Source organism: Diabrotica virgifera, chromosome 8 (assembly GCF_917563875.1).
Source record: "Diabrotica virgifera virgifera chromosome 8, PGI_DIABVI_V3a".
Taxonomy (NCBI): Eukaryota; Metazoa; Arthropoda; class Insecta; order Coleoptera; family Chrysomelidae; genus Diabrotica; species Diabrotica virgifera.
Genome location: NC_065450.1, coordinates 230,139,340 through 230,163,875, shown reverse-complemented (window position 1 = coordinate 230,163,875; position 24,536 = coordinate 230,139,340). Strand labels below are relative to the sequence as shown.

The window sequence follows — 24,536 nt, the reverse complement described above, 5'->3', positions numbered from 1 at the left end:
TATTATTATTTTTATTTTTTTCTTGTTCTAAATGTACCTATTTCCTAGTGATGCTGGCGACCATATTGACCCATCTAATTTTATTTACAGCAGCTCGAAAAAGAGCAGTTGACGTTAAACCAATCCAGTTCCTAAGATTGGCCAGCCAGAATGACTACGTCCAGGGCCTCTCTTGCCCTCAATCTTGCCCTGTATAATCTGTATAAATTGTAGCATAGTCGGTATTTGCTATTACATGTGTATGGTCGGCGGACAAAAGCAGACAAGTCAAAATTTGAGTTTTTTCAGGAAGCAAAAAACTATTTTAAAATTAAACATATAAATAAATGTAGCTTTTAAAATTATGTATATTATATGTATGATACCTTTATTACAATACAAAAAAATCATAAATGTTAAATATTTTGGATTTTGATTGACTTGTCCACTTAGGTACGTCTTTCTTTATTGACTTAACTTATAAGGCCCAAATAAAGTGCAAACTTTAAATTAAAAAAAAACATAAATATTAGTTATTATGAAATAAAAATTAAAAAATACTGATAAGAATTGGTTGATTTGATATAATTGGAACTTCTAAAGGAAGTTGGCCCCCTCTTCTCTTGAAATCAAGAGTCTTAAATGGGTCTTTTCTATTAAGGCTGTCTTTGAATTATTGATCAATTGCCAACTCTTTCGTATATCGAAGCCATCTTTTTTCCAGCCATCGAAACTAACAACCATCAGTGCCTTTAGTTATTAGTAATATGAAACGTTTAAGTAATGATAAGAAATCAAAGAAGTCCGTTTGTGACATGGGTGATGATGTATATTATGCCAAAAAGTTATAATTTAAAAATAAAAATCGACCTGTCTTAGGATTTTTCTCCAAATTTGTCCATTTTCGAGATAATGAATTTATTCCAACTCAAACGTCCTCACTGTATGTGAAATATTTCTGTGTTACGTGATTCCGTATTTGGGAGTGTTTGTAATAATGAGTTTTTGGGTCAAAAAAGTTGTAAATTGTGTTTTTTATGTATTGTGTGTTGCAAATGCATAGTGTATGATAGAGACATGTTTTATATTTTCCTATCCACTTTTTGGGATGTTCTTGTTGTTTACTTCTTCTCTAAGTATTGGCAACCAAAGTTTGCTGAATTATGTTGATTAATTTGCTACACATTTTTCTTCATGTAGTAGGATGCGGGCTGCTTCTTTGATTTTTCTCTTTTTTTATATCTGTCTCCTTCAGAAGGAAAGAGTGATGAAAAAGGTCAATAATAAATAATAAAGGTCTTAATAAAATATATTTTTAAATTCTGAATTTATATTTTTTAAATTGATACATATATCAAAACTATTTAAATCGCCTTCCGTGGCTAAGTGGTAAGACAGCCTACCTCTGGATTCGGTGGTGGTGAGTTCAAATCACGTCAGGAGTAGGAAATTTTCCATTTATCAAAAATTAATAAGTGAAAATATTTTGTATCCTTGTGGGATTGATTCCAAGCTGAGGGACCGCAGACGTTTGGATACAATTAGAGTCTCTTTGTAAAGACAATGAAGTCGACTTTTCAAAGTGACCGACATTTACTCAACACACACACTACACTCTACAATAGGTATATGATTGAAAAATCAACTGTACCATGCCAATGGCCATTAGTTGTGGAGACATTAAGCTAACCAAAAAACTATAAAGTTGACATTTACATTCTTATTTGTAATATTACTGTGACAACCAAGATCGTCCTTGTTACTAATAAGCCAATTAAGCACCTAATACGGTCCTGTCTCGACTATTTGGTACCCATTGTATGTGGCTTCCGTAAATTATTACCATCGGTAATCACATTCAAATATTCGGGGAATATAAATCAATTCATATTACCACAAATTCGCAAATAGGGTGAGTAGAGTATCGTAATTGAAATATAGCCCATTTTAGTTTGTGACAAAGAGTACATACATGTATCCGTGGCTGGGTTCAAAATTTATACGCGGCACATGGTCCAGATAAACCAGAGAATTATAGATAAAGTTCGCTTCAATTATTTTATCTTAACTTCTATAATATATTATTATTATTATATAAATTTAACAAAGGAGCCTAGCACTTTTGTTATGTAAAATTGGTGTCAGTTAAATTGGCTAAAGCTTGACAGACTGATAGCTTCGGTCATGCTTTCCACAAATGCCTGAGATATGTGTTGAATAGAATTTTGTGATACGATCAAAGAATACAAAACTTTACGAAAATCTAAAAAAAAATAAGGAAGAATGAAAATTTGCGGATACGTTGTTGAAACTATCTATTATATTATACAAGAAAAAGTTTACACTTCTACATCCCCTCCATTTTACAAAAATTGGGAAATACCTCCTTCTCGGGGGTGAAAAAGTATACATTTGAAATAAGTCCGGAACTCCATATTGCCCTTCGTTAAATATTATTTTCGAGTAGTTAAACAAAGTTGGAGATAACACACAACCATGTCTGACTCCTCGTAAAATGAAAATTTTGTCTGATTCGTTGCCGTCTACCAGAGTAACAGTTTCGTGATTACATTATAGATGTTGTAACTGTCTCAGATCTTTATCCTCTCTTGCAATCCAGCCTACCGTGTTGAATTCTATCAAACGCCTTTTAAAAATCTATAAACCAGAAGTAAGTTGGTTTTTGGACTTCGCATTATCTTTAACGTTCCATGGTGTATTTAAAATCTTTGTTTTTTTTTACTTAACCAGTTTACTAATACAAAATTTAATAGATACGACACAAACACGAGAGCTTTGTTTTGAAAGTAGGTATTGGTTTGACCGATCAATAAAACAATTTCAAGGAAAAAATAATTCACCAAACTTTTTTACACAGGCAGCGACAAAATTTATCTAGAATCACAACGAGCCCAACAAGCTTTGTATCTTTAAAGAAATTAATTACCTCAACCATTATGCATGTGGCGAATAATTCTGTAAGCTAATTAACATTTTAGTTCACTTCTTTTTGTTACCTCTAATCTATTTGATATGCCATGTTGATTTGTGTTATTTCCGTTTAGCATGCGATGGTATATTTAGTAACTTAATTGGTTTCTTTCTTCCATAATAACCCACAAGCAGTCCCGTTACCACAAGTAAATACCATATTGTTGTAGTATAATAGGGCTTAATAAAGAAAAAATATATGTATACCGATATATTTTTTTATACTTTTGATCTAACTAAATCGCTATCGCTTTATCTTAATTATAACAATACACAAAATGAATTGGTGATTTGGTTGATTGATGATTTCCGGAAGGTATATTTTCAAATAATTTTAAGGGGTTGGGTACGTAGTTTCGGTCCCAATGCTATTTAAATGGGATTCATTATTTTCAAATCCTTAAACTTATACGTATTTTTGAAAAATTTAAACGCAGAATGAAAGATTACGTTCTCACCGAGGACCAAAAGTCCCTGAGAACTTCTGTAATGTTTATTTTAATAAGTTACAGGGGTGAAGAACTAAGAGAAAATGTAGTGTGACTTTTAATTTCAAATATCTCATTCAAAAGAAACTTTTTATTTACTCTAAAGGACTTTCGGCCCTCGATAATAATTTAGTATTCATTCTGCGTTTAAATTTAAAAAAAAAATATTTATTAGTTTTTTCAGGATTTGAAAAAAATGGACACCATATCCATGGTGATATTTTCCAAATCGAACATTCGCTATCTCTGCCATACAACGCACTGAGTCGAATAGAATCTGGTGACAAGACAGTGACAATTTTAAATATTTGACATGGCATCGGGAATATTTTGAGTTATTGATTTAATAATATTGACAGTGTTTTTGATAAATAAATAATTTTTAAGACGTAAACTTAATAAAAAGCTATTTATTGCTTATTATTTATGGAAGATCCAAGCAGAGAATACAGCAGGATATATTCTGTGATCCAAGTAATTTTTTGTTAAGATGTTCAAAATTGTAAGCGTTCCATAGTAATAATATATTATTAAAAAATCACTTCTTCACTTTTCCTCTTTTCTCGATTACGTATTAGTTTTTGTTGTACAGTATATAAATTATTACAATCACTGAATACGTGGTCAGTGAAAAAATTATCATATTAATTAATAATGTTTTATTTAGTTTCAAAATAATAGAACGGAAATACACTTAACAGTTCAATACATATAAATAAATATAAATATAGATATAAATATAAATAATATTAGTAAAATATAAATATATATATGAATCTATCATGAATATACTGTACAAGTTATAAGCAAATAAATAAACACAAAATAAATTCCCTGAAGAACCAAAGGTTGTGCACAGGGATTATTCACATTTATTTAGCTCTAATTAAGTGTTCACAATTAAATTAAGTTCACAAAATTAACTGAATTAATGATGCAATTATACAAGTAACAGTTATCCAAGAACATTCAAAAGCCATCTCTTAAAAGTTAATGATGACATTTTTGTCAAGTAATGTTTACATATCCATACCAGTGAGAATTTTACTACACGTAATTTGCCGTGTAAAGACAGAAAAAGTAGGGATAGCCGTAAAATATTTGCGCCGATGCCCTCAAGTTTATTGGTTTTTATTGTTAAAATATGTATATTTCTAGAAACCTCTTGTTTTCACCCATTTTGGAAAATTTGGAAAACGGTAAGTTATCCTTGGAATGAAAGCCTATTATACAATGATACATTTTAGCGTTGGAACCGAAAGAACTGTTTTAAAGTCGTTAAAATAGTACAATCCGACAAGCGAATGACCTTCTCGTAATGTGTAGTTCTCTTTTGTGTATTTTTGCGCAAGGTCACCCGCCAGCTCTAGCTTGTCGGATTGTACTTGCGATCTATTATTCGACGTGCCTTAGCAAGACGATTTTCGTTTCATGTCTGTCTGTCTGTCCGTGATATGGCTCCCGTTTTTTTGAACTCAGCACCGCATAGATAATATAAGAATTATGTATTTTTCTAAAAGCCACCAGGAAAAAGTATATTTAAATTAATTTGTTTATCCACTTCTTGTAGAAGATGGAGATTTCCGTAAATGTCCATTTTTTATGTCTTACATTTACAAAGGCAAGGTGTATAACTAACTTAAAAAGACTTTTCGATAATAAAGCGCCTTCAAGTTTTATTTTCAAAATTTTACTAAAATAAATGAAGGACCAACTACACACAACGCAAAAGTCTAAGGATATTTTTATAATTTGACAATACCAATGACAGAAATTCCATGACCATATAAATTTGCTTGTACTATAATTGTTGATACAACAATACGTGTTTTAGAATGTTTTTTATAAGGGACAAAAAAATCGACATTTTTATGTTTTGTTTATTTTTAATTTTAGTCACTTTATACCATTCTTGCTTAATAGGTGAGTTAAAGATATTGTCTTTTTACCATGCAACGACAACGTTTAACGTTGGACGAGATGAATAAAGCCGTGTGCCTCCTTCAAGCTGGTATGCGACAAACTCAAGTTGCTGACCAGCTGGGTGTCTCCCAAAGCGTCGTAAGTCGTTTGTGGCGTCGGTTTAGAGACACGGGAGTCCAGCCGAGCAACATACAGGACGTGGTCGCTCTACAACCGTCGCTCAAGACCGATATTTAATTTTAAATGCCAGAAGGCAGCCAACAATCACAGCACCCGAGCTGGTTAATGAATTACAGCTTGCACATAATATAACAATTAGCCGCAGTACTGTGAGGAATCGTCTCCATGAAGCCAATCTTCGTAGTTGGCGATCACTGAGATGTCCACCTCTATCTAGAGGCAATCGCGCTGCAAGATTAACCTGGTGTCAAAAGTTTCAGAATTGGACTGACAATGACTGACAAGAGTTTGGAGACGACCCGGAAATGGAGAACGATTATGACATCTTCAAGAAGTGTATGCATACAGAGGTGGTATATTAATGGTATGGGGCGGAATCATGATTGACGGAAGAACTGACCTCATTTTCCCACGTGGCTTTCTCAGAAGTCAGCAATATTTGGGCACTATTCTTGAACCTGTTGTGCGCCCGTTTGCTGCTGCTGTTGGAGAAAATTTTTACTTTATGCATGATAACGCTCGACCACATGTTGCGCATATTGTAACAAACTGGTTGGATAACGAGGGTATTCATGTATTGCCGTGACCAGCACAATCACCGAACTTGAATCCCATTGAGCATGTATGGGACATGCTCCAACGAAGAATTACTCCACATGTGGGCAATATCTACAATGAGTTTCAATTAAAAGAGCTTCTGAGAGAACAATGGACACAACTACCTCAATCAGACATTAACAATGTGATTAGGAGCATGAACAGTAGAAGTAGAGCCGTGACAAACCAACGAGGTGGCCATACTTTATTTTAAGTTTATATTTCGTATTTTTGACATTTTATGGTGGTATGTGAAACATGGCTGATTTGCAATATATTTTTTGCTCCAATTTTCTATTTTTTTGCAATTTATGGTTTTTGGCATATTAAACAACAATTTAAACTACAAATTTTTTATTACTTTTTTTAAGTTGATTATAGATAAACAAAATACGTCTATTTATAAAAATATCCCTAGACTTTTCCGTTGTGTGTATTTTAAACTTCTTTCTAATTTATTTGAATGCATACATAACCATTTTGTGAACCTAAAGCGGACATTTTCTATTGAAGGAAATAGTAATAAAACTCTGGAAACAGACGTTTCCCTCGGATTTAACTTGAACTGTTGCAGTTTGTAAAAATGTCTTTGTAGTTACTTTTATAGTAGTTTTCTAAATGGAGGGATGAATCAAGAGTGTTGTGAAAGAAATGGCTTTCAGATTTGAAATGTATTAGAGAGTTTGTACAGGGAAAATCAATATAGACCAAATATTTTATATTTTCTGTATTTTCAAAAAGATGTCAAATTTTTATGTTAATTTTTGACTTAAGGCCATCGGTACATCATTCGCAAATATTTTACGGGTATCCCTACTTTTTCTGTCTTTACGCGGCAAATTACGTGTAGTAAAATTCACACTGGTATGGATATGTAAACATTACTAGAACGTTATTCTTCTTGAAAATGTCATCAATAATTTAAAGAGATGGGTTTTGAATGTTCTTGGATAACTGTTATTTTTATAATTGCAAATTATTAATTCAGTTAATAAATGTGATAATTTTTTCACTAACTATGTATTCAGTGATTGTAATAATTTATTTGTACAACAAAAACTAATACCCAATCGAGAAAAAAGGAAAAGTGTTTAAGTGATTTTCAACGAAAACTTTTCGTTTATAAATTTGCAAAAGTCTGTGTGTTATTGCGTTGCCGCTCCTGCAATACTTAGAGCAGATGTATCGATGGATTCTTATGTACGTTTGTCTTCTGAATCCAAATCTGAAAACGGCATTTCGATATCTCTAACCGTCTTCGAGATAATCGACCTCAAAATCTAAAATGTGACGTCACAATCCGGTTATTTCCTACCAGGATTTAAACGTCAGCTGAAATCTTTGATTAGGAAGTAGGCTTCTTTTTTAATCTGAATTTGTTAAGGCTATGGGTACATAATTCGCAAATATTTTACGTGTATCCCTACTTTTTCTGTCTTTACACGGCAAATTACGTGTAGTAAAATTCACACTGGTGTGGATATGTAAACATTACTAGAATGTCATTCTACTTGAAAATGTCATAATTAATTTAAAGAGATGGCTTTTGAATGTTCTTGGATAAATGTTATTTTTATAATTGCAAATTATTAATTCAGTTAATAAATGTGATAATTTTTTCACTAACTATGTTTTCAGTGATTGTAATAACTTATTTGTACAACAAAAACTAATAATCAATCGAGAAAAGAGGAAAAGTGTTAAAGTGATTTTTTAATAATATGTTGTTATTTTGGAACGCTTACAATTTTGAACATCTCTAACAACAAAATACTTGGATCACAGGATATATCTGATGTATTCTCTGCTTGGATCTTCCACAAATAATACACAATAAATAACTTTTTATTAAGTTCACGTCTTAAATCAATTATTTATCAAATACACTATATATCAATAATATTTAATCAATTTCTCAAAATATTCCCGATGCAATGTCAAATATTTAAAATTGTCACTGATTGTCAGTGTCTTTTCTTTCTTCTTCTTTTTTATTTTTGGTTTCGCTGCAAGGCGATTACCAGCACGATTTATAAGCGATCTTGACGTAGTCTGGCTCTAAGCCATACCAAAATCGCTGACTATGTTCTTGTAAGGAAGCTTTTGATGAGGTGTGATGATTATAATTAAATGAGATTAATTGGGTCAGGTTAAGTATGATTAAAAATTAAAACATAAATTAAATGACAAATAGCAACATAATATAACACGGATACATATAAACAGTTGAGCCTTGCAATTTGTAAGCTTATTTTGTTAATTGCTAGAAAACGCATTGCAGTTTATAAGCTTATTTGGTTAATTGCAAGAAAACGCATAATTACATTGACTGATTCTTCCGTTAAGGAACTTAGAATATTGTATATAGAGAGCGGTGTTTTGAAGTTCATGGAAATAAATTTTGTGTATATATCAAAATTAGGAATCACATTAATCGGGCATTCAAAAAAGATGTGGTTTAGATCCTCGAGACGACCACATTCACAAAAAGGATTATCTTTTATATTCATTTTATACATATGTTGTTTTGTTAAACAATGGCCTGTGCGCATTCTAATGATGGTGGTAGTGTGTCTTCTATTTCTATATGGAAAATTTGAATACCAAGGTTTTGTAGGAAAGAAGTCTTGAATTGTTTTGTATTGCGAAGTATTGTCAGTGTCTGACTGACAATATATGCTGACAATATTATATTCGGTTGAGTGCGTTGTAAGACAAAGACAGATTTGGAAAATATTACCACGGCATTGTGTTCATTTTTTTCAAATCCTGAAAAAACCAATAAATATTTTTGAAAAATTTAAACGCAGAATGAAAGACTAAATTATTACCGAGGGCCGAAAGTCCCTTAGAATAAATAAAAAGTTTATTTTGAATGAGATATTTGAAATTAAAAATCACACTAAATTTTCTCTTAGTTTTTTCACTCCTGTAACTTATTAAAATAAACATTATAGAAGTTCTCAGGGACTTTCGGCCCTCGCTAATAACGTAATCTTTCATTCTGCGTTTAAATTTTTCAAAAATACTTATTATTTTTCTCAGGATTCGAAAAAAATGAATCCCCATTTGAATAGCATTGCAGCCGAAAATACGTACCGATCCTCTTAAGCAAAGCAAATGTTATTATCATAGAATTATATATTAGCATAGAGAGAGTGTCATTCAGAGCGAAGTGACGACACCATCTTTTTTATTTGGATTAGTGCTGTTTCACTCTTACGCATAGTAAAGCTGCTACAGTTGTCCTCCCCTTCCGTGCCTATACTCACACTTAATGTCATCACAGATTCTCGATATAATGTGTTAAAAAGAGATGCCGCAAACCAGTCCATGAGATCTTGTCGTCAGGAAGCGCGGAAAGTAAGCTCACTCTATGTAAATATATACCTCTATGGTTATTATTTACATTTGACTTCGACACTTCGTGAATGTCAAACTAAATTTTAAATTATTTAGCTATTAATAAAATATAAATGACAATTTATAGTGAATTTAATTATTATATAAAATAATATGTGTAATAAATGTATAAAAATACAATGTGAGTATATTTTTAAAGCAATAATACATATTATACTATATTAATAATGAATCAGTAGAAACACAACTCAAAACACAAAAACAAACTCAAAAGTACGCAAATACGGTTGCGTGAAGCGTGGCGCAAAGCCGTGGAATTTACGAGAGTCGCTCGGTCTGTAGATCCAAGTAAAGTTCATCAGTAAAAAGTATCTTTATCATGTATGTATTATTTATTTTACAATATTGGAAAATTGTTATTTAAAATGTGGTTTGGAATAAAAAAGTATGTTCTGATATATGAAATCACATCCTTCTAATGGAAAAAATATTTGACGCATTTTTTCAAACTATGGATACCAACATCATTTTCATTTATAACTCTTGTATTTTTAATTTGACGAAGAAAAGTTATTCATCATAAAAATCTCTTCTTGGTCTAAGATTTATGATGCTACACCATCATGAATCAAATTTTATTAATTTTATACGAGGTATGTAAAAAAATATGAATTTCGAGTAAAGTAGCTTTATAGTTCACAACATTTAAATTAGAATGATATACTTGCACATTAAAACATAATTTTTAATTCTAAACAGCTTTTCGTTATAGCAATTATCTATATTATGAATTTAAATACGTATATAAACAAAGTTTTTGTTATAATAATGCTCGCATTTTCAGCTTGTTTAATAATATATTGTTATTATAGAACTTACACTTTTGAACATCTTTAACAACAAAATACTTGGATCACAGAATATATTATCCTGAAGTATTCTCTGCTTGGATCTTCCACAAATAATACACAAAAAATAACTTTTTATTAAGTTCACGTCTTAAATTAATTATTTATCAAATACACTATATATCAATATTATTTAATCAACAACTCAAAATATTCCCGATGCCATGTCAAATATTTAAAATTGTCACTGATTTTCACTGTCTGACTGACAGTATGCTGACAATATTCTATTCGACTGACGCCCGGTTTCCGAAAGGATGATCATCTCAAACATTATGTAATCGACGATTAACAATAGATTAAATGCGTCAGAAACGTCAACCAAACTAGTTTTAACAATAGTCGATCACCTGACAAAAGATTAATCGTTAGTTAACAGCCGATCATGAGTGTTTTGAGTCTACGAAAGGTCGATTAACCAGTTTCGCTTGTCAAACGGCGGTAAAAATGGACTGTTACCTAATCTGCGACTATCCGTCGATTAACGAGCTGTTAAGAGTTTTTTTAGTTTTTTAATTACTGTAATTAACAAATACCGGGAAAAAATTGTCAAATAACACATATATAAATGATATAAATCATATTATTCAATAAAAATAAGATTTTTTTATGGAAGAAATAATTTAAAATATTTATTTAACTTGCAGAACATGGATATTTCGGACATTTTTTATATTTTATTATATAATTTATATTTTTTTTCTTTTAAAAATGTAAGATAACAAGGATGCTAGACTCATAGAGCTATTTTTTGAGAGGCCAGAGCTCTAAAAAGCAGAACATAATGATTATAGCGATGTAAATAAGAGGGAAAACGTGTGAGAAATTATAGCAGCTAACTTTGAAGACAATAAAACAGCCGGTAAATAAATTAAAAATAAATATAAAAAGTAAATATATAGACCAAAAATGAAAATACGATTATAAAATATTATAGATCATAAATAAACTGTTTTATATCTCCAACTCCCGTCACATAACCTAGCCTCATTTTTAAAATGCTCTCGTTCAATTCTTGCTCCAAACAAAAGTGACAGTACGTAAGAGAGAATGCACCTTTAGAATCTAAAGATACAAGTTTGGATTTAGAGGTTAATATAATTGAAATTTTGAAGGATAACAGCCAATTGTGACAGTATCGCTACCAAATCGTATGTCAGATCATCGATTACATGATCTATGATCATGCAATTTTACAATAATTGGCGTTTGAGAAACCCATCACAGGTTAACAGTTGATCAAATCTGACAGCCGATTAGATGATCGGAGATTTGAATAACGTTTCGGAAACCGGCTGTGGTGCGTTGTATGACAAAGATAGATTTGGAAATATTACCACGGACATTGTGTTCATTTTTTTCGAATCCTGAAAAAACCAATAAATATTTTTGAAAAATTTAAACGCAGAATGAAAGACTATATTATTACCGAGGGCCGAAAGTCCCTTAGAATAAATAAAAAGTTTATTTTGAATGAGATATTTTAAATTAAATATCACACTAAATTTTCTCTTAGTTTTTCACCCCTGTAACTTATTAAAATAAACATTATAGAAGTTCTCAGGGACTTTTGGCCCTCGCCAATAACGTAATCTTTCATTCTGCGTTTAAATTTCTCAAAAATATTTATTAGTTTTCTCAGGATTCAAAAAAAATTAATCACCATTTGAATAGCATTGCAACCGAAAATACGTACCCATCCTCTTAAAAATCTTATTAAATTTTTAAAACTAGAAGCACTGGCATTGCCCCTGTGTCCCATTGAAGATAAAATAAATTATACTGTAAAAAATTATACTTTTGATGAAACCGCCTGGACACTTGCCACTTGAATGAATGAAATAGCTATTTGTATAACAAGGGAGGAAAGTGCTACTTTTCCTCCCGAGAATGAAGTTTACTGCCCGACGCGTAGCGGAGGGCAGTAATCATTCAAGGGAGGAAAAGGCACTTTACTCCCATGTTATACATATGGTTTTTCCACCTTCCTCAAATAACAAGTCATTTTTTCATTTTTACTTAATTTATTTGTGTAACTAACCAACAAAATTTATTAGAACCAGAACTAACAAGTAGGTACAATATAACTGTCAACTGTCAAATATAAGTCAAATTATTAATGTAAACATTGTTAAATCAGAATAACAATTTACTGTTTTTTACCATTCTGCAAAATACAGAGTGTTTTTAAATAAACGTTAAAATGTATAGATACTTACGTAATAGAAAATAGATATTGTACAGGGCGTCAATAAGTTATATTTCATGAATTAAATACCATGACGTCACTTTTACTTTTCCTCCCTAGGGAGGAAAAATATTTTCCTCCCTAGGGAGGAAAAGTACAACTTTGCTCCCTACAATCAGGTCCGGAAAAGTATACTTTCGATAGAGGTAGGTGGAAATAATTATTTGAAGTAAATAGTAAACATGTGACATATATAAATGTCCATCTTCTTCTTTGAATACCGTGCTCAAACTTTAGGCGTGGCATGGGTAGTTTCCATGACAATTTGCCGATATTCACATAGCAAAGTAGAAAGAGAAAGAAGAATACAATCAGGGAGACGTCCTGTAGTTTACCATCATGATCATTCTCCAACCAATTTACGTCTACTGCTGGACATAGGTCTTCCCCAATTGTTTTCAATCTTTTGTCTGCCTGCTATCATCTGTCCATCGTGTATGCTACCTCCCTCTACTGCGTTTATCTTCTCTTGGTCTCCATTAAATTGGCTTTCGTGTCCATTTTGAATTATTCGCCCTGGCGACGTGTCCTTCCCAGTTCCATTTAAGCTTGGTGACACGATCTATAATATCAATCTGTGATACCGGTTCTTTGTCGGAGTGTCATAAAGTGACATAACAAAGTAGAAAGAGAAAGAAGAATACAATCAAGGAAACGTCCTTTAGTTATAAATAACGAAATATATTATTGCTTATTGACGCTTTCGCAATTTTTAATTTAAATTGTTTATATTAGATATGTTGTTAGATTTGGAAACAATACCTTTTTAATTAATAAAATATTCCAGTAAAATTGTTTATTATGCTATCGTAAAAATAAAACAAGAATAAAAAGCCGCTAAACGCCGTAAAAATGAGTGGCGCATACAATATTCCAGCTACAAAAGATCTGATATGAATATTACGTGGCGCGAAAATGTATTTTCATTTTGATGGAAAATAAAATTCTATAGTTTTGTTTTAAAAGATTTTCGCATAATAAGTATTTGCTTAAAACGCGCCATAAAAGAGTAACTTTGATATATTTTGAATTTTAAAGCTCTTTTGTGGCGCGTTTTACTTCTAATTTGCCCCAGAACAAAAGCACACTTCGGCACAATATCACTTTTTGTCTTTGATATGTTACCTATATCTACAGCGTGTCTACTTAAGTTGGAAACATATGGGAAACTTTTTTATTATTAATTTTACGAAAAAAAGTTATTCTTTTTAAAAAAGTTCTGCATGCCCCAAAACCTAAGATTCAATCATTAGATATCAAATTTTCTCAATATTATACGAGGTATGTCAAAAAATATGAATTTCGTTCAAGGGTAATAAAGTACCTTTATTTCTCTGAATATTGAAAGTTCTTATTATGGAAAGTTGTTTGGAATAAAAAACTAAGATCAAATATGCAATTACATGCTTCTAATTGAAAAAAAAATATTTTACAAATTTTTCTCAAATTTATGAATACCCAACATCGTTTTTATTTATTAAAATTATGATACTTAACTCTTTTATTATTCATTTTACGAAAAAAAGTTATTCTTCATAAAAAGCTCTGCATGGTCTAAAAACTAAGATACCATCATGATATATCAACATGTTTTAATTTTATACGAGGTGTGTCAAAAAAATATGAATTTCGCTCATGAGTATAGTATGTATTTTTTATATGTATGTACAATATTTTAAATAGAAGGATGTAATTTCATATTGAAACATTGTTTTTAATTATAAACAACTTTTGGTAATAACAATTTTCAATATTGTGACAAATAAAGGTACTTTACTCCTGAGTGAAATTCATATTTTTTGACATACCTCGTATAAAATTAATAAAATGTGATATCTGATGATTGCATCTTAGGGCTTATGACATACAGAGATTTTGATAAAGAATAACTTTTTTTCGTAAAAGTAATAATAATCGAGTTATCTTATGTGTAATAAATAAAAACGAAGTTAAGTATCCATAAATTTGAGAAAAGTTTGGGAAAATATTTTTTTTCAATTAGAAGGATATAAATGCATATTTGATCTTAGTTTTTAATTCCAAACAACTTCTCATAATAAGAATTTTCGATATTCAGAGAAATAAATGTACTTTACCCTTGAACGAAATTCATATTTTTTGACATAACCTCGTATAATATTGACAAAATTTGATATTTAATGATTGAATCTTAGGTTTCAGAGCATGCAAAACTTTTTATGAAGAATAACTTTTTTTCGTAAAATTAATAATAAAAAAGTTTCCCATATGTTTCCAACTTAAGTAGACACGCTGCATATGTATGCCTTTAATGTCAATACAGGGTGTCCCGGAAAATAGTGCGTTCCTTAAAGGTATAGGTAGAAGGCACCATGTAGAACAAAAAACTCTTATAACATTTTTTTCTAAATTCAACCGTTTGACCAAAAAACTATAAAACATTTTGGAACGCAAATTCAAATCTGGCAACTCTGTGAAGTACAAAAATCTAAACGTAAATAGTCCCATGTTTAGTAAACAGATAATTTGGAAGAATCCTGTTTAGTGTCAACGCCGAAAATGTTTTTGATCGTGTGTTCATGAGTAATATTATGATATTATGTTGTTTATTTATGGCAGATCAATAAATGGAGAGGCATAATACCTACTAAAATTCTTTCAAAATGTTTTGCTGGAATTTCTCGTCGTATGAGTGCATGTTACTCTATGAATTCATGTGTTCGCAAAAGTGGTGCTTCAGTTAAAACATGTGTCATCTTAAAATATGTAAGTATAATTCGTTTAAAATTATGCCATATTTCAACTACATTTTAAAAAAATTATAGTAAACAAAAATAGTAAGTATTAGGTTGGATTATTTTAAATACTGTAAGACACAAACGAGTTCTTATAGGGCTTTTCATTCACAGTCATTTGTTTCGAGCTTCTGTCATGTGTCACATAATATTAATATCTCTACGTCATACGTTATTGATACAAACCGATGATACAGTCCAAAGACGTATGACGTAGATATATTAATATTATGTGACACATGACAGAAGCTCGAAACAAATGACAATCGATGAAAAGCCCTATTCACCAGTGCGTAACATGTTGCCAGATTATTTAATTTTCTGAAGATTAAAATTCAGGTATATGGAAACCAATGTAATCTTTTTTTTGGAAACGGTTAACTTTAGAAAAAAATGGTATAAGACTTTTTTGTTCTAAATTGTGTATTCTATCCATACCTTAAAGGAACGCACTATTTTCCGGGACACCCTGTATAAGCAGTTTTTTTTAATTCGAAGTCAAAACCGTGAGTAACTGGACTATAAATTTGTTTAATTTTTTAGAAGAAACAGCTTACAATATATAATTGAACGAATAATTGAACTCAAGTTTACATGATTTTTATTATTAACAATAAACTTAGGTAGCTACAAATTCCTCAACAGCGCAATTAGGCAAGGGTAAGAAGACACAAATATAGTATTTTTATATATAATACTATATACCGTGACACTTCAACAGCGGATACTGAAGCGTTTTTTTCCATAGGTAATACCTATAAGAACAAATTGTAACTATTTCCTGCCTAGGATCTGGCGGCCATTTTTATTTATAAACAATTTAGTGTCAAAAACGATCTACTTTTCTTTTTTTTTTCAAATCAATGGAAAACAGTGAAAATTATGGATTTTTTAGTACAAATATCTGCGAGAGCATGGAAAAAGATTTAAGGTGACGTATTACAATGGTTGATATACTCATTTACTGTTAATATAATTGCAATAAAAGGTCGAAATTGCAAAAAGATTAATTTTGCAGTAACTATTGTAAGCATTAGTGTACAGCTTTGAAATTTTTGTCAAATGAGTGCTTTGGAGCTTAATATGTGACAAAAATTTCAAAGCGATTCATTCGATTGTTTAAATTTTATTCAAATTGTTTATCCCAGAGAGCTTTTTTGCAATAACATAAGTCAGATAAAAAATGATTTTAGCTACAAATGTCAAATGAAAGAGCATGAGATATATTTTCAAATTGGTTTAAAAGAAGTGAAAAAAAATGCATTTATTAGTTATAAATAATTATGAAAAAGTATCGACAATTTTTCCTTATAAACTTTTTGACTTTTTCAAAAAAATTAATTTTTTTACCGTGTTTTGGGTGAACAGCTACCAAGTAATGTTATGTATATAATATTTATTGATAAAAAATTGTAATAAATATATATATAATTTATTATATAAAAAAATAAAAAGTTTAGAAGGAAAAATTGACGATATTTTGCATAATTATTTATTTCTAACAAATGCTTTTTTGTTAACTTTTTTTAACCAGTTTGAAAGCTTCGCTCATGATCTTTCATTGAACACCTGTTAAATTTTTGTCACATGTTAAGCACTAAAGAACTCTTATTTGACAAAAATTTCAAAGCTGTATACTATTTTTACAATAGTTATGGCGAAATTATTTTTTCTTACAATTTCGAAAATTTTTCGCAATTATATTAACAATAAATTAGTAAATCAATCTTTATAATACGCCATTTTAAAGCTTTTTCCATGCTCTCAAAGATTTTTGAACGGAAAAAACCACCGGTTTTTAAGACTAAATTGTTTATAAATAAAAATGTCCGCCAGATCCTACGCAGGAAATAGTAACAATTTGTTCTTATAGATATTACCTACCGAAAAAACGCTTCAGTACCCTGGCTGTTGTAGTGTCATGGAGAAAACGTTATTACCCTGGACTAAATACATTGAATCAAAAGACATTAGGACTGCGGTGTTTCTTTTAACGAAATTTCTCAAGAGCGCAATACATCGGATCCAAAGACCTTGGAAGTTCATTATAATCTTTAAGGAATTGGTCTCGATTGGATTGGTGCTCATGTGGTGGAATTAAATGACACGGTGTCTTAAACTTTTCTCCTTCTTCTATACAATTGTCCTGTGAGTGTTCCGGGCCTTTCGTATCTCTACACACCTCTTGTATGTCTGTGTACTGATTGATTTGGTCGTGAACTTCGTAAAGACAACTGCAATAAAAGGGATTTCCCTCCAACGTTATTTTTTTTAAGTTGGTTAAACGTCTTAAGGGACCATTCTCGCTAGTATCTAATCCCATTATCAAGTTGTGATCCATCGCCAGATTTTTCAAATTCGGATAAAATTTTGCTGGAAGCATCTGTATAGGAATATCGATCAACTTGTTGTAAGATAGAACGATCGTATGCAAGTTAGGATTGTCCTTGAATGTGTTTTCTTCTATATATTCTATCTCGTTGTACGCAAAATTGATTACTTCTAACTTTGGTCTTCTTCTAAACCATCCTACTCGAAGTTCTGTAAATTTGTTATGCGCATACCACAAACTTCTGATACCGTCATAGTAAATATAATTATTAATATGGTTTTTAAACGAGCTGTTGAGTCTATTATTATTAAAGTTGATGTATTCTATGGATCCTAATGTGCCAAATCTATCAATTACATCATCCTCGGTTTGACTTATCTGGTTATTTGCAAAATTCAAAAACTTGATACTTGGGCATTTATAAAAAATTTCGTAATTAAAGAAAGTAAGTCTATTACCAGTCATCACCAGCTCTGTAAATTTAGGTAAATCGATAAATGCATTGTTCACTATAAATCTGATACCAGTATTAATCAAATGAATCTGCTCCAGATTATTCAGTTTATAAAATGAAGAATATCCTAAGAAAAACATATTCATATTTCTGACTCTAATTCTTATCCAGTTGGGCATTTCGTTGTAACTGACTGGATTTAAGAAAGTTATGTATCCTGGTGTGCCAACTACGTCAAGATTTGAAGCGTATTTGAAAGCCAATGGATGGAGTGCCCACCAACTGATAATACCAAACATATTGTAACAAACGATAGTTTCATTATATGCACCAGTTCTGTTACAAAAAGGATAAAGCCAAGTATCCTTCGTGTAGGGTACGTCTCCTCTGCACACAACTATTGAAACAATCACCACTACTGTTGTTGTTAACCACATTGCTGATTGCACTCTATCGTACTTCTGGCTTGAAATTTCGCACACTATTAAAAAAAAAACAAATTACAATAGAACATAAAAATTATCTGGGTTATGATAGTTTTTAATTAGAAAACAATTTATAGCTACTGTTATTAGAAAATGTATACAGTATGTACTCCAGTCAATTTGGAAAAAAATCATCGATTTCACGTAAGAATGTTCTATTAGCCCAGTAAATGAACGGGAAATACAGGCATACCGTGTAATTTTCAGTTGTAATTACAGGAGAGCTCTAGAATTATCGATTTGTATCCCGAGTGACATTTTGACAGTTTTAATTTCACTACCCGGAGGGTAGTACCACAATTAGAAGAGTAGGATCTCTCATACTGACAATTACAGTTCTTATTTCTATCTATCTATTTACGGGTACACGTGTACAATAACTATTCAGTTATTAACAGCATCTTGTCGTATTCCCGTCATCTTGCTAAACCTCTCTGTCCAAGGCATCTTCTTCTTGAAAATTACGGTCATACATCGATCTCCTATGACGCTCTTATTCCATGTTACCCGTCTACCCCGCTTTTTTCTTACTGGTGGTCTCCACTGAAATATTTGCTTAGACCAACGTTATTCATCCATTCTTAATAGGTGTCCACCATAACAACAGAAGAAGGTAGCACAAAATCAATTGCAAGAGAAACAGGGCTGCGACAAGGCGATCCCCTGTCAAACACATTATTCAACATAGCAGTAGAAGGAACAGTCAAGGCCAGCAAAATTATAGGAACTATAGCCCACTCCTCAACACCAATAGTTGCATATGCAGATAGTTTAGTTCTTATGGGAAGAGACAAGGAAAGATTAAAAGAAGCAATAATAATCCTTATAAAGGAAGCACGGAAAAGAGGTCTAGAAATTAACGAAGGAAAAACAAAATATCTGCTCTAGATGAGAAGATAAAAGGTCGAGAAAAATCAAAATAGAAAACTACTAACTTTTGAAAGAGTCCAACAATTTAAATATTTGGGAGTCATAGTGGATGGCCAAAACAAGAGAAGTGAAAAAGTAACGGGGCGAATACAAGCAGACAACAAAACATACTGGAGATATCATAAGCTTATGAAGGTCAAGAACTTATCCAGAAATACGAGATGTTTTATGCTTTATGATATACTATCTTAATATTTCAACCTTTAAAACCACCCTTGTTGGAGCTATATATAAAAAATTTACTTATCCTAAAAGAATAATTTCGGCTTGCATCGATTTACATAAAAATTTGGAATTAGGATCATCTCACCCTGTACTTCATACTCTATATCTTGCTTAAGGGCGTTGATTATTTTTAGGGGTGTAAACTACCCCTTATTGCCAAAAATTATATAAAAATATTGTAAACTTTAATATCGGTAAAATTTGGTTTTAATTGGTTAAATAATGGTTGTTTTATACTTTAGGATATAATATCATAATATTTCAACGGTTAAAAACCACCCTTAATAACATTACAGTTTTTATAAGTAGATATTTTAATAGGTATACACAGAAAAAAAAGTAGAATTAAAGAATTACAAAAACATTTATTTACACAAAAATACGAATTTACAAATTTGTACAAATACAAATAGTTTTTTAGTCATCTTCCAGTAGGTATACGAACTGGTTCTGTGGTATTATACATACATTGAAAATTATCCATAGCGGACTATCCGAATATTTCGAAAAAATAATTCGTTTTATAAACATAGCTCCTTCATTTTTGGCAGTGAAAAGTTTTTTCAAAAATGACTTTATAGGATTTTTGAAGAGTTATAAGATTGTGTAAAATAAATTCCGTAAGATCCCTCAGTTTTTAATTAGGGTGGGTTTAAAGGGCTCGAATAAGAGGGTGTTTGCTCGTAAATAGAGGTTTGAAATAGCTATATCTCGCTAACTGTCCACTGTCATAAAAATCTATGCACAAGGGCATCTTAGTTATTAAAGAAGCTACAATTTAGTAGTCTATCATTTTTTTCGTATCTTCAGTATTTTCGGAGATATTTTGAAGTAAAAGCTGAAAAATGGAAAATTCCAAAAAATTAATTTCTCTTTTAACTTCAATTTTTCTAAAATTAAGCCTTTTAAATAGGGCAAACTTCTTGGATGTATTGATAATACAAATATAAAAGGAATTGCAGAAAGGTGAAGACCAATTTTTGGTAAGGAGGGTAGTTAGGGGGTTGTTTGCACTGATTTTTTCATAGAGAAAAGCAGGTACCGAATTTTTGATCATAAGTCGCTTAATTTTTAGATAAGAAACTTTTTATTATTATTTTTTGAAAGGCCCAACTGTATGCTTGAAAAAAGATTATTTAAGTCTTCCTCGAAAAATGCAAAGTTTTTCCGTTATTTTACATTGAATATTTCAAATTATGCATTTGATGAAAAAAGATAAATTTTGACATGCCGTATCTCGGTTTGTATTGGTCTTAGCGATATTGCAGAAAAATAATTTGGTTTGTGTTACTAAAAGATACAATTTTGATTTCCACAGTTTTTTTGAATAAATGCATATTTTTCGAGATATTCTCAAAAAAACCTCTAAAAAGTCGATTTTTTAATAGAAAAACTGTTACTTTCAAGCGCGAATAACTCGAAAAATATTAATTTTACGAAGAAAATGTAAAAAACATTTTTTCTTATAATAACTTTTTACATAGATTTACAAAGTTAAATTCCTGCCCCCGAGATGGGGTGGCAACCACCCCAAGGTTTTAGCGTACAGCGGCATGATATAGAAAATGATCCTTGGAGTATTCCCTACCTTCTGTAAAAATTTCAAGTAAATCAATGCTGGACGAAAAAATTGCGAGCCAAAATGCTTAATTTCCTCGATTATAAGCACAACTAGTATGTTTTTAATTTTGTTTAAAAATAATGATAGAAACATTAGCTTTTTTAACCGTTCTTTTGATCAATTTTACAATATACCCTAGGTAACAATTATATGTTACCACAAAAATCGAAACATCAAAATTATTTGATTTACCAGGATTTTTAAAACTATACGTTAATTTTGGCGCGCAATGTATGTCAAAAACAATTAATCTAAAAATAAATATCGACCTATTTTTCCTTAATGTTGCTGGATTACGAAATAACGAATTTATTCCTTTCATTTGCGTTATACATACTTTACCTTTTCTAATAACAGTGACTATAAAATATTTTCTAATTAAAAACTATCATAACCGAGATAAGTTTTATGTCCTATTGTAGTTTGTTTTTTTTAATGTGCGAAATTTTAAGCCAGATATACAAGAGAGTGCAATCAGCAATGTGGTTAACAATAACAGTGGTGATTGGTTCAATAGTTGCCTGCAGAGGAGTCTACAACTTTGCCTACTCTCTTGAAGAGCTTTATTCTAATTGTGAGAGAACTGGAAGAAAAAACGAAACTATCGTTTGCTACAATATGACGGATATTATCAGCTGGTCTGGACTCCATCCATTTGCTTTCAAAGCGGCTTCAAATCTTGATATCGTTGGCACAGTAGAAGGAGTAAGAGCTAGGTTACATCCAGTCAGTTACAACGAAATGTCCAACTTTATAAGAATTCGAATCAGAAAAATTAATTTGGATTCTTTAGGACCTCGATCATTTCATAGACTAAATAATCTGGAAAAGATTCACTTGATTGATACTGGTATTAGAGTCATAGAAAACAATGCATTTTCTTCATTGCCTAAGTTAGAGCAGGTGCTCTTCATTGGGAATAAAATTACTTTCTTTAAATACGAGATTTTTTTTGGGTGTCCAATGTTGAAGTTACTGGATTTTTCAAATAACCAGATAAACGAGACCACGGATATGGTATTCGATATACTTGGCACACTATCATTCATAAGACACATCAACCTTAGTAATAATAGGATCAACAGCTCGTTTAAAAAAGTTTCTAATATTTACCCTGACTATGACCGTATTAGGAGTTTGTGGTATGCGCATAACAAATTTACAGAACTAAGAGTAGGATGGTTCAGATTAAGAAAAAAGTTAGAAATCATCAATTTTGCATATAACGAGATAGAATATATAGAAGAAAACACATTTAACAACAATCCGAACTTGCATACGATCATTCTATCCTACAACAAGTTAATAACTATTCCTATAACGATGATTCCGGCAAATTTTTATCCGAATTTGAAATATCTAGCGATGGACCACAACTTGATCATGGGATTAGATACTAGCAAGCAAGGTCCCTTTAGACTTTTAACCAACTTAAAAAAAATAACGTTGGCTGGAAATCCGTTTTACTGCAGTTGTCTTAACGAAGTTCTCAACCAAATAAAGCACTTGAACATACAACAGGTGTGTAGCGAGGAGGAACACACAAGGGACATTTGTATCGCAGAAGAAGAAAATTTTAACACACCGTGTCATTTAATTTCAGCAAATGAGAGTGCCCAGAATCGTGACGATTTCATTAGAGAAAATAGCGCATATCCAATTTCCTTTGATCCGATGTATTGCGTTGTTGAGGAATTTATTATTCCATAAATTTATTGTTAATAATAAAAATCATGTAAACTTGAGTTTAATTATACTTACAATAATATCTTTTGTCTACAACCGTGTTAAAATGAAACTTTTAGCACTCCATACGAGCGTTAAAAATGCTACTTTAAGGCACTACTGCTTTAAAATATTTTTAAGGCACTGCAGTTCGTATTGACCGCATAGGCAATTTTGATGTACATAATGTCAAAAAAATATAAAAATGGAATGTCAGTCAAGTTCAAGTAAAAGTTCTTGTAGATATTGTGCTTTAATTACATTTGTAGAAAAAATATTGTATGATATGCGTGTTAAAAAGTACATTTTTAAGGCACTCATTTGAATTGCAGAACTCGCTATCCCTCATTCTGCAAACTTTCACATGCGTGCCTTAAACGTGTACTTTTAACACTTATATCATAAATAATTATTAAGTTGCTGCTTGTGAAAAATCAAACAAATTTATTGTATATTTACTTACGGTTTTTGCTTAAAATTTTAAAAACCTCTTGGATTGACATGCAATTTGGCATACACATAGGTAATATCAAAGTGTGATATCAAAAAAAGTGATATTATAAGCATAGCAATAATTCTAAGCAACTTTTGTTCTATAGAGTTTTTTCACTAAGTCAATAATTTTCGACTTATTTGAAAGTGAATATTTTCATTTTTCAACAAGAAAATCACGTTTTTGGACGGTCTTTGCGCAAATAACTCAAAAAATAAGAATTCTTTCGAAAAAATAGTTTGAGCAAAAATATAGCTTGGAAAAAAGTGAAAAAATATGGTGTTCGCACCAGGTTTGCAGACCTAGTATAAGCAGAGTTGTATCTAATGAAGAGCAGTTTCATATTAGTTAAATTTCAAATCGAATATTTCAACGTGAAATAACCAAAAAATTAAGCACTTTTTGATTAAAATTCATTGCAACTTTTTAAAGTGTTCCAAATGGCTTTATTTTTGTTTTTTTTTTTAATTTCTAGCGTCAAAAGTAAAGAAGTTACGCTCAAAATAAAGTTGGTTCCTTTTTTTATAAAAAAAAAATCGGGAAAATCTCCTCCTAGTTAGCATATCAAGTGAAATTTCCAAATTTCCCATTACCGACTCACAATTTGCTTTATTTATTAATTGTATTTATATGATCTGTAAGTTTCATCGGTTCAAAGTGCTTATTTTTGAAAAAATTTGAAAAATTTTAAAAAAATTATAGTAATTTTTTTGTTAATCTTGAAATTAGAAAAAAATATTTTTTCTAATTTCAAACCTAAAAATTATTATTGATTCCAAAAATCTCAAAAAGTAAAAAAATGTAGGCTCTGCATTTCTGA

At 30.9% G+C, this 24,536-nt stretch overlaps 3 protein-coding genes across 3 annotated transcripts in view; 1 reads left to right on the top strand and 2 right to left on the bottom strand.

Annotated features, from left to right (window-relative positions):
- Nucleotides 1–24,536, bottom strand: part of LOC114328657 (uncharacterized) — a 669,257-nt gene that overhangs the window by 48,721 nt on the left and 596,000 nt on the right. The window lies entirely within an intron of this gene.
- On the bottom strand, nucleotides 16,036–18,709 carry LOC114328656 (toll-like receptor 6). The gene has a single exon (XM_050659767.1). The coding sequence runs from the start codon at nucleotides 18,672–18,674 to the stop codon at nucleotides 17,442–17,444; it is 1,233 nt and encodes a 410-aa protein (XP_050515724.1). The 5' UTR covers nucleotides 18,675–18,709; the 3' UTR covers nucleotides 16,036–17,441.
- Nucleotides 21,892–23,266, top strand: LOC114328654 (toll-like receptor 6). Its single transcript, XM_028277573.2, has one exon. The coding sequence runs from the start codon at nucleotides 21,907–21,909 to the stop codon at nucleotides 23,206–23,208; it is 1,302 nt and encodes a 433-aa protein (XP_028133374.2). The 5' UTR covers nucleotides 21,892–21,906; the 3' UTR covers nucleotides 23,209–23,266.

Bases quoted from the DNA above. Each gene is read 5' to 3' on its own strand.
- LOC114328656 (XM_050659767.1), bottom strand. From the start codon at position 18,674: ATGTGGTTAACAACAACAGTAGTGGTGATTGTTTCAATAGTTGTGTGC.
- LOC114328654 (XM_028277573.2), top strand. From the start codon at position 21,907: ATGTCCTATTGTAGTTTGTTTTTTTTAATGTGCGAAATTTTAAGCCAG.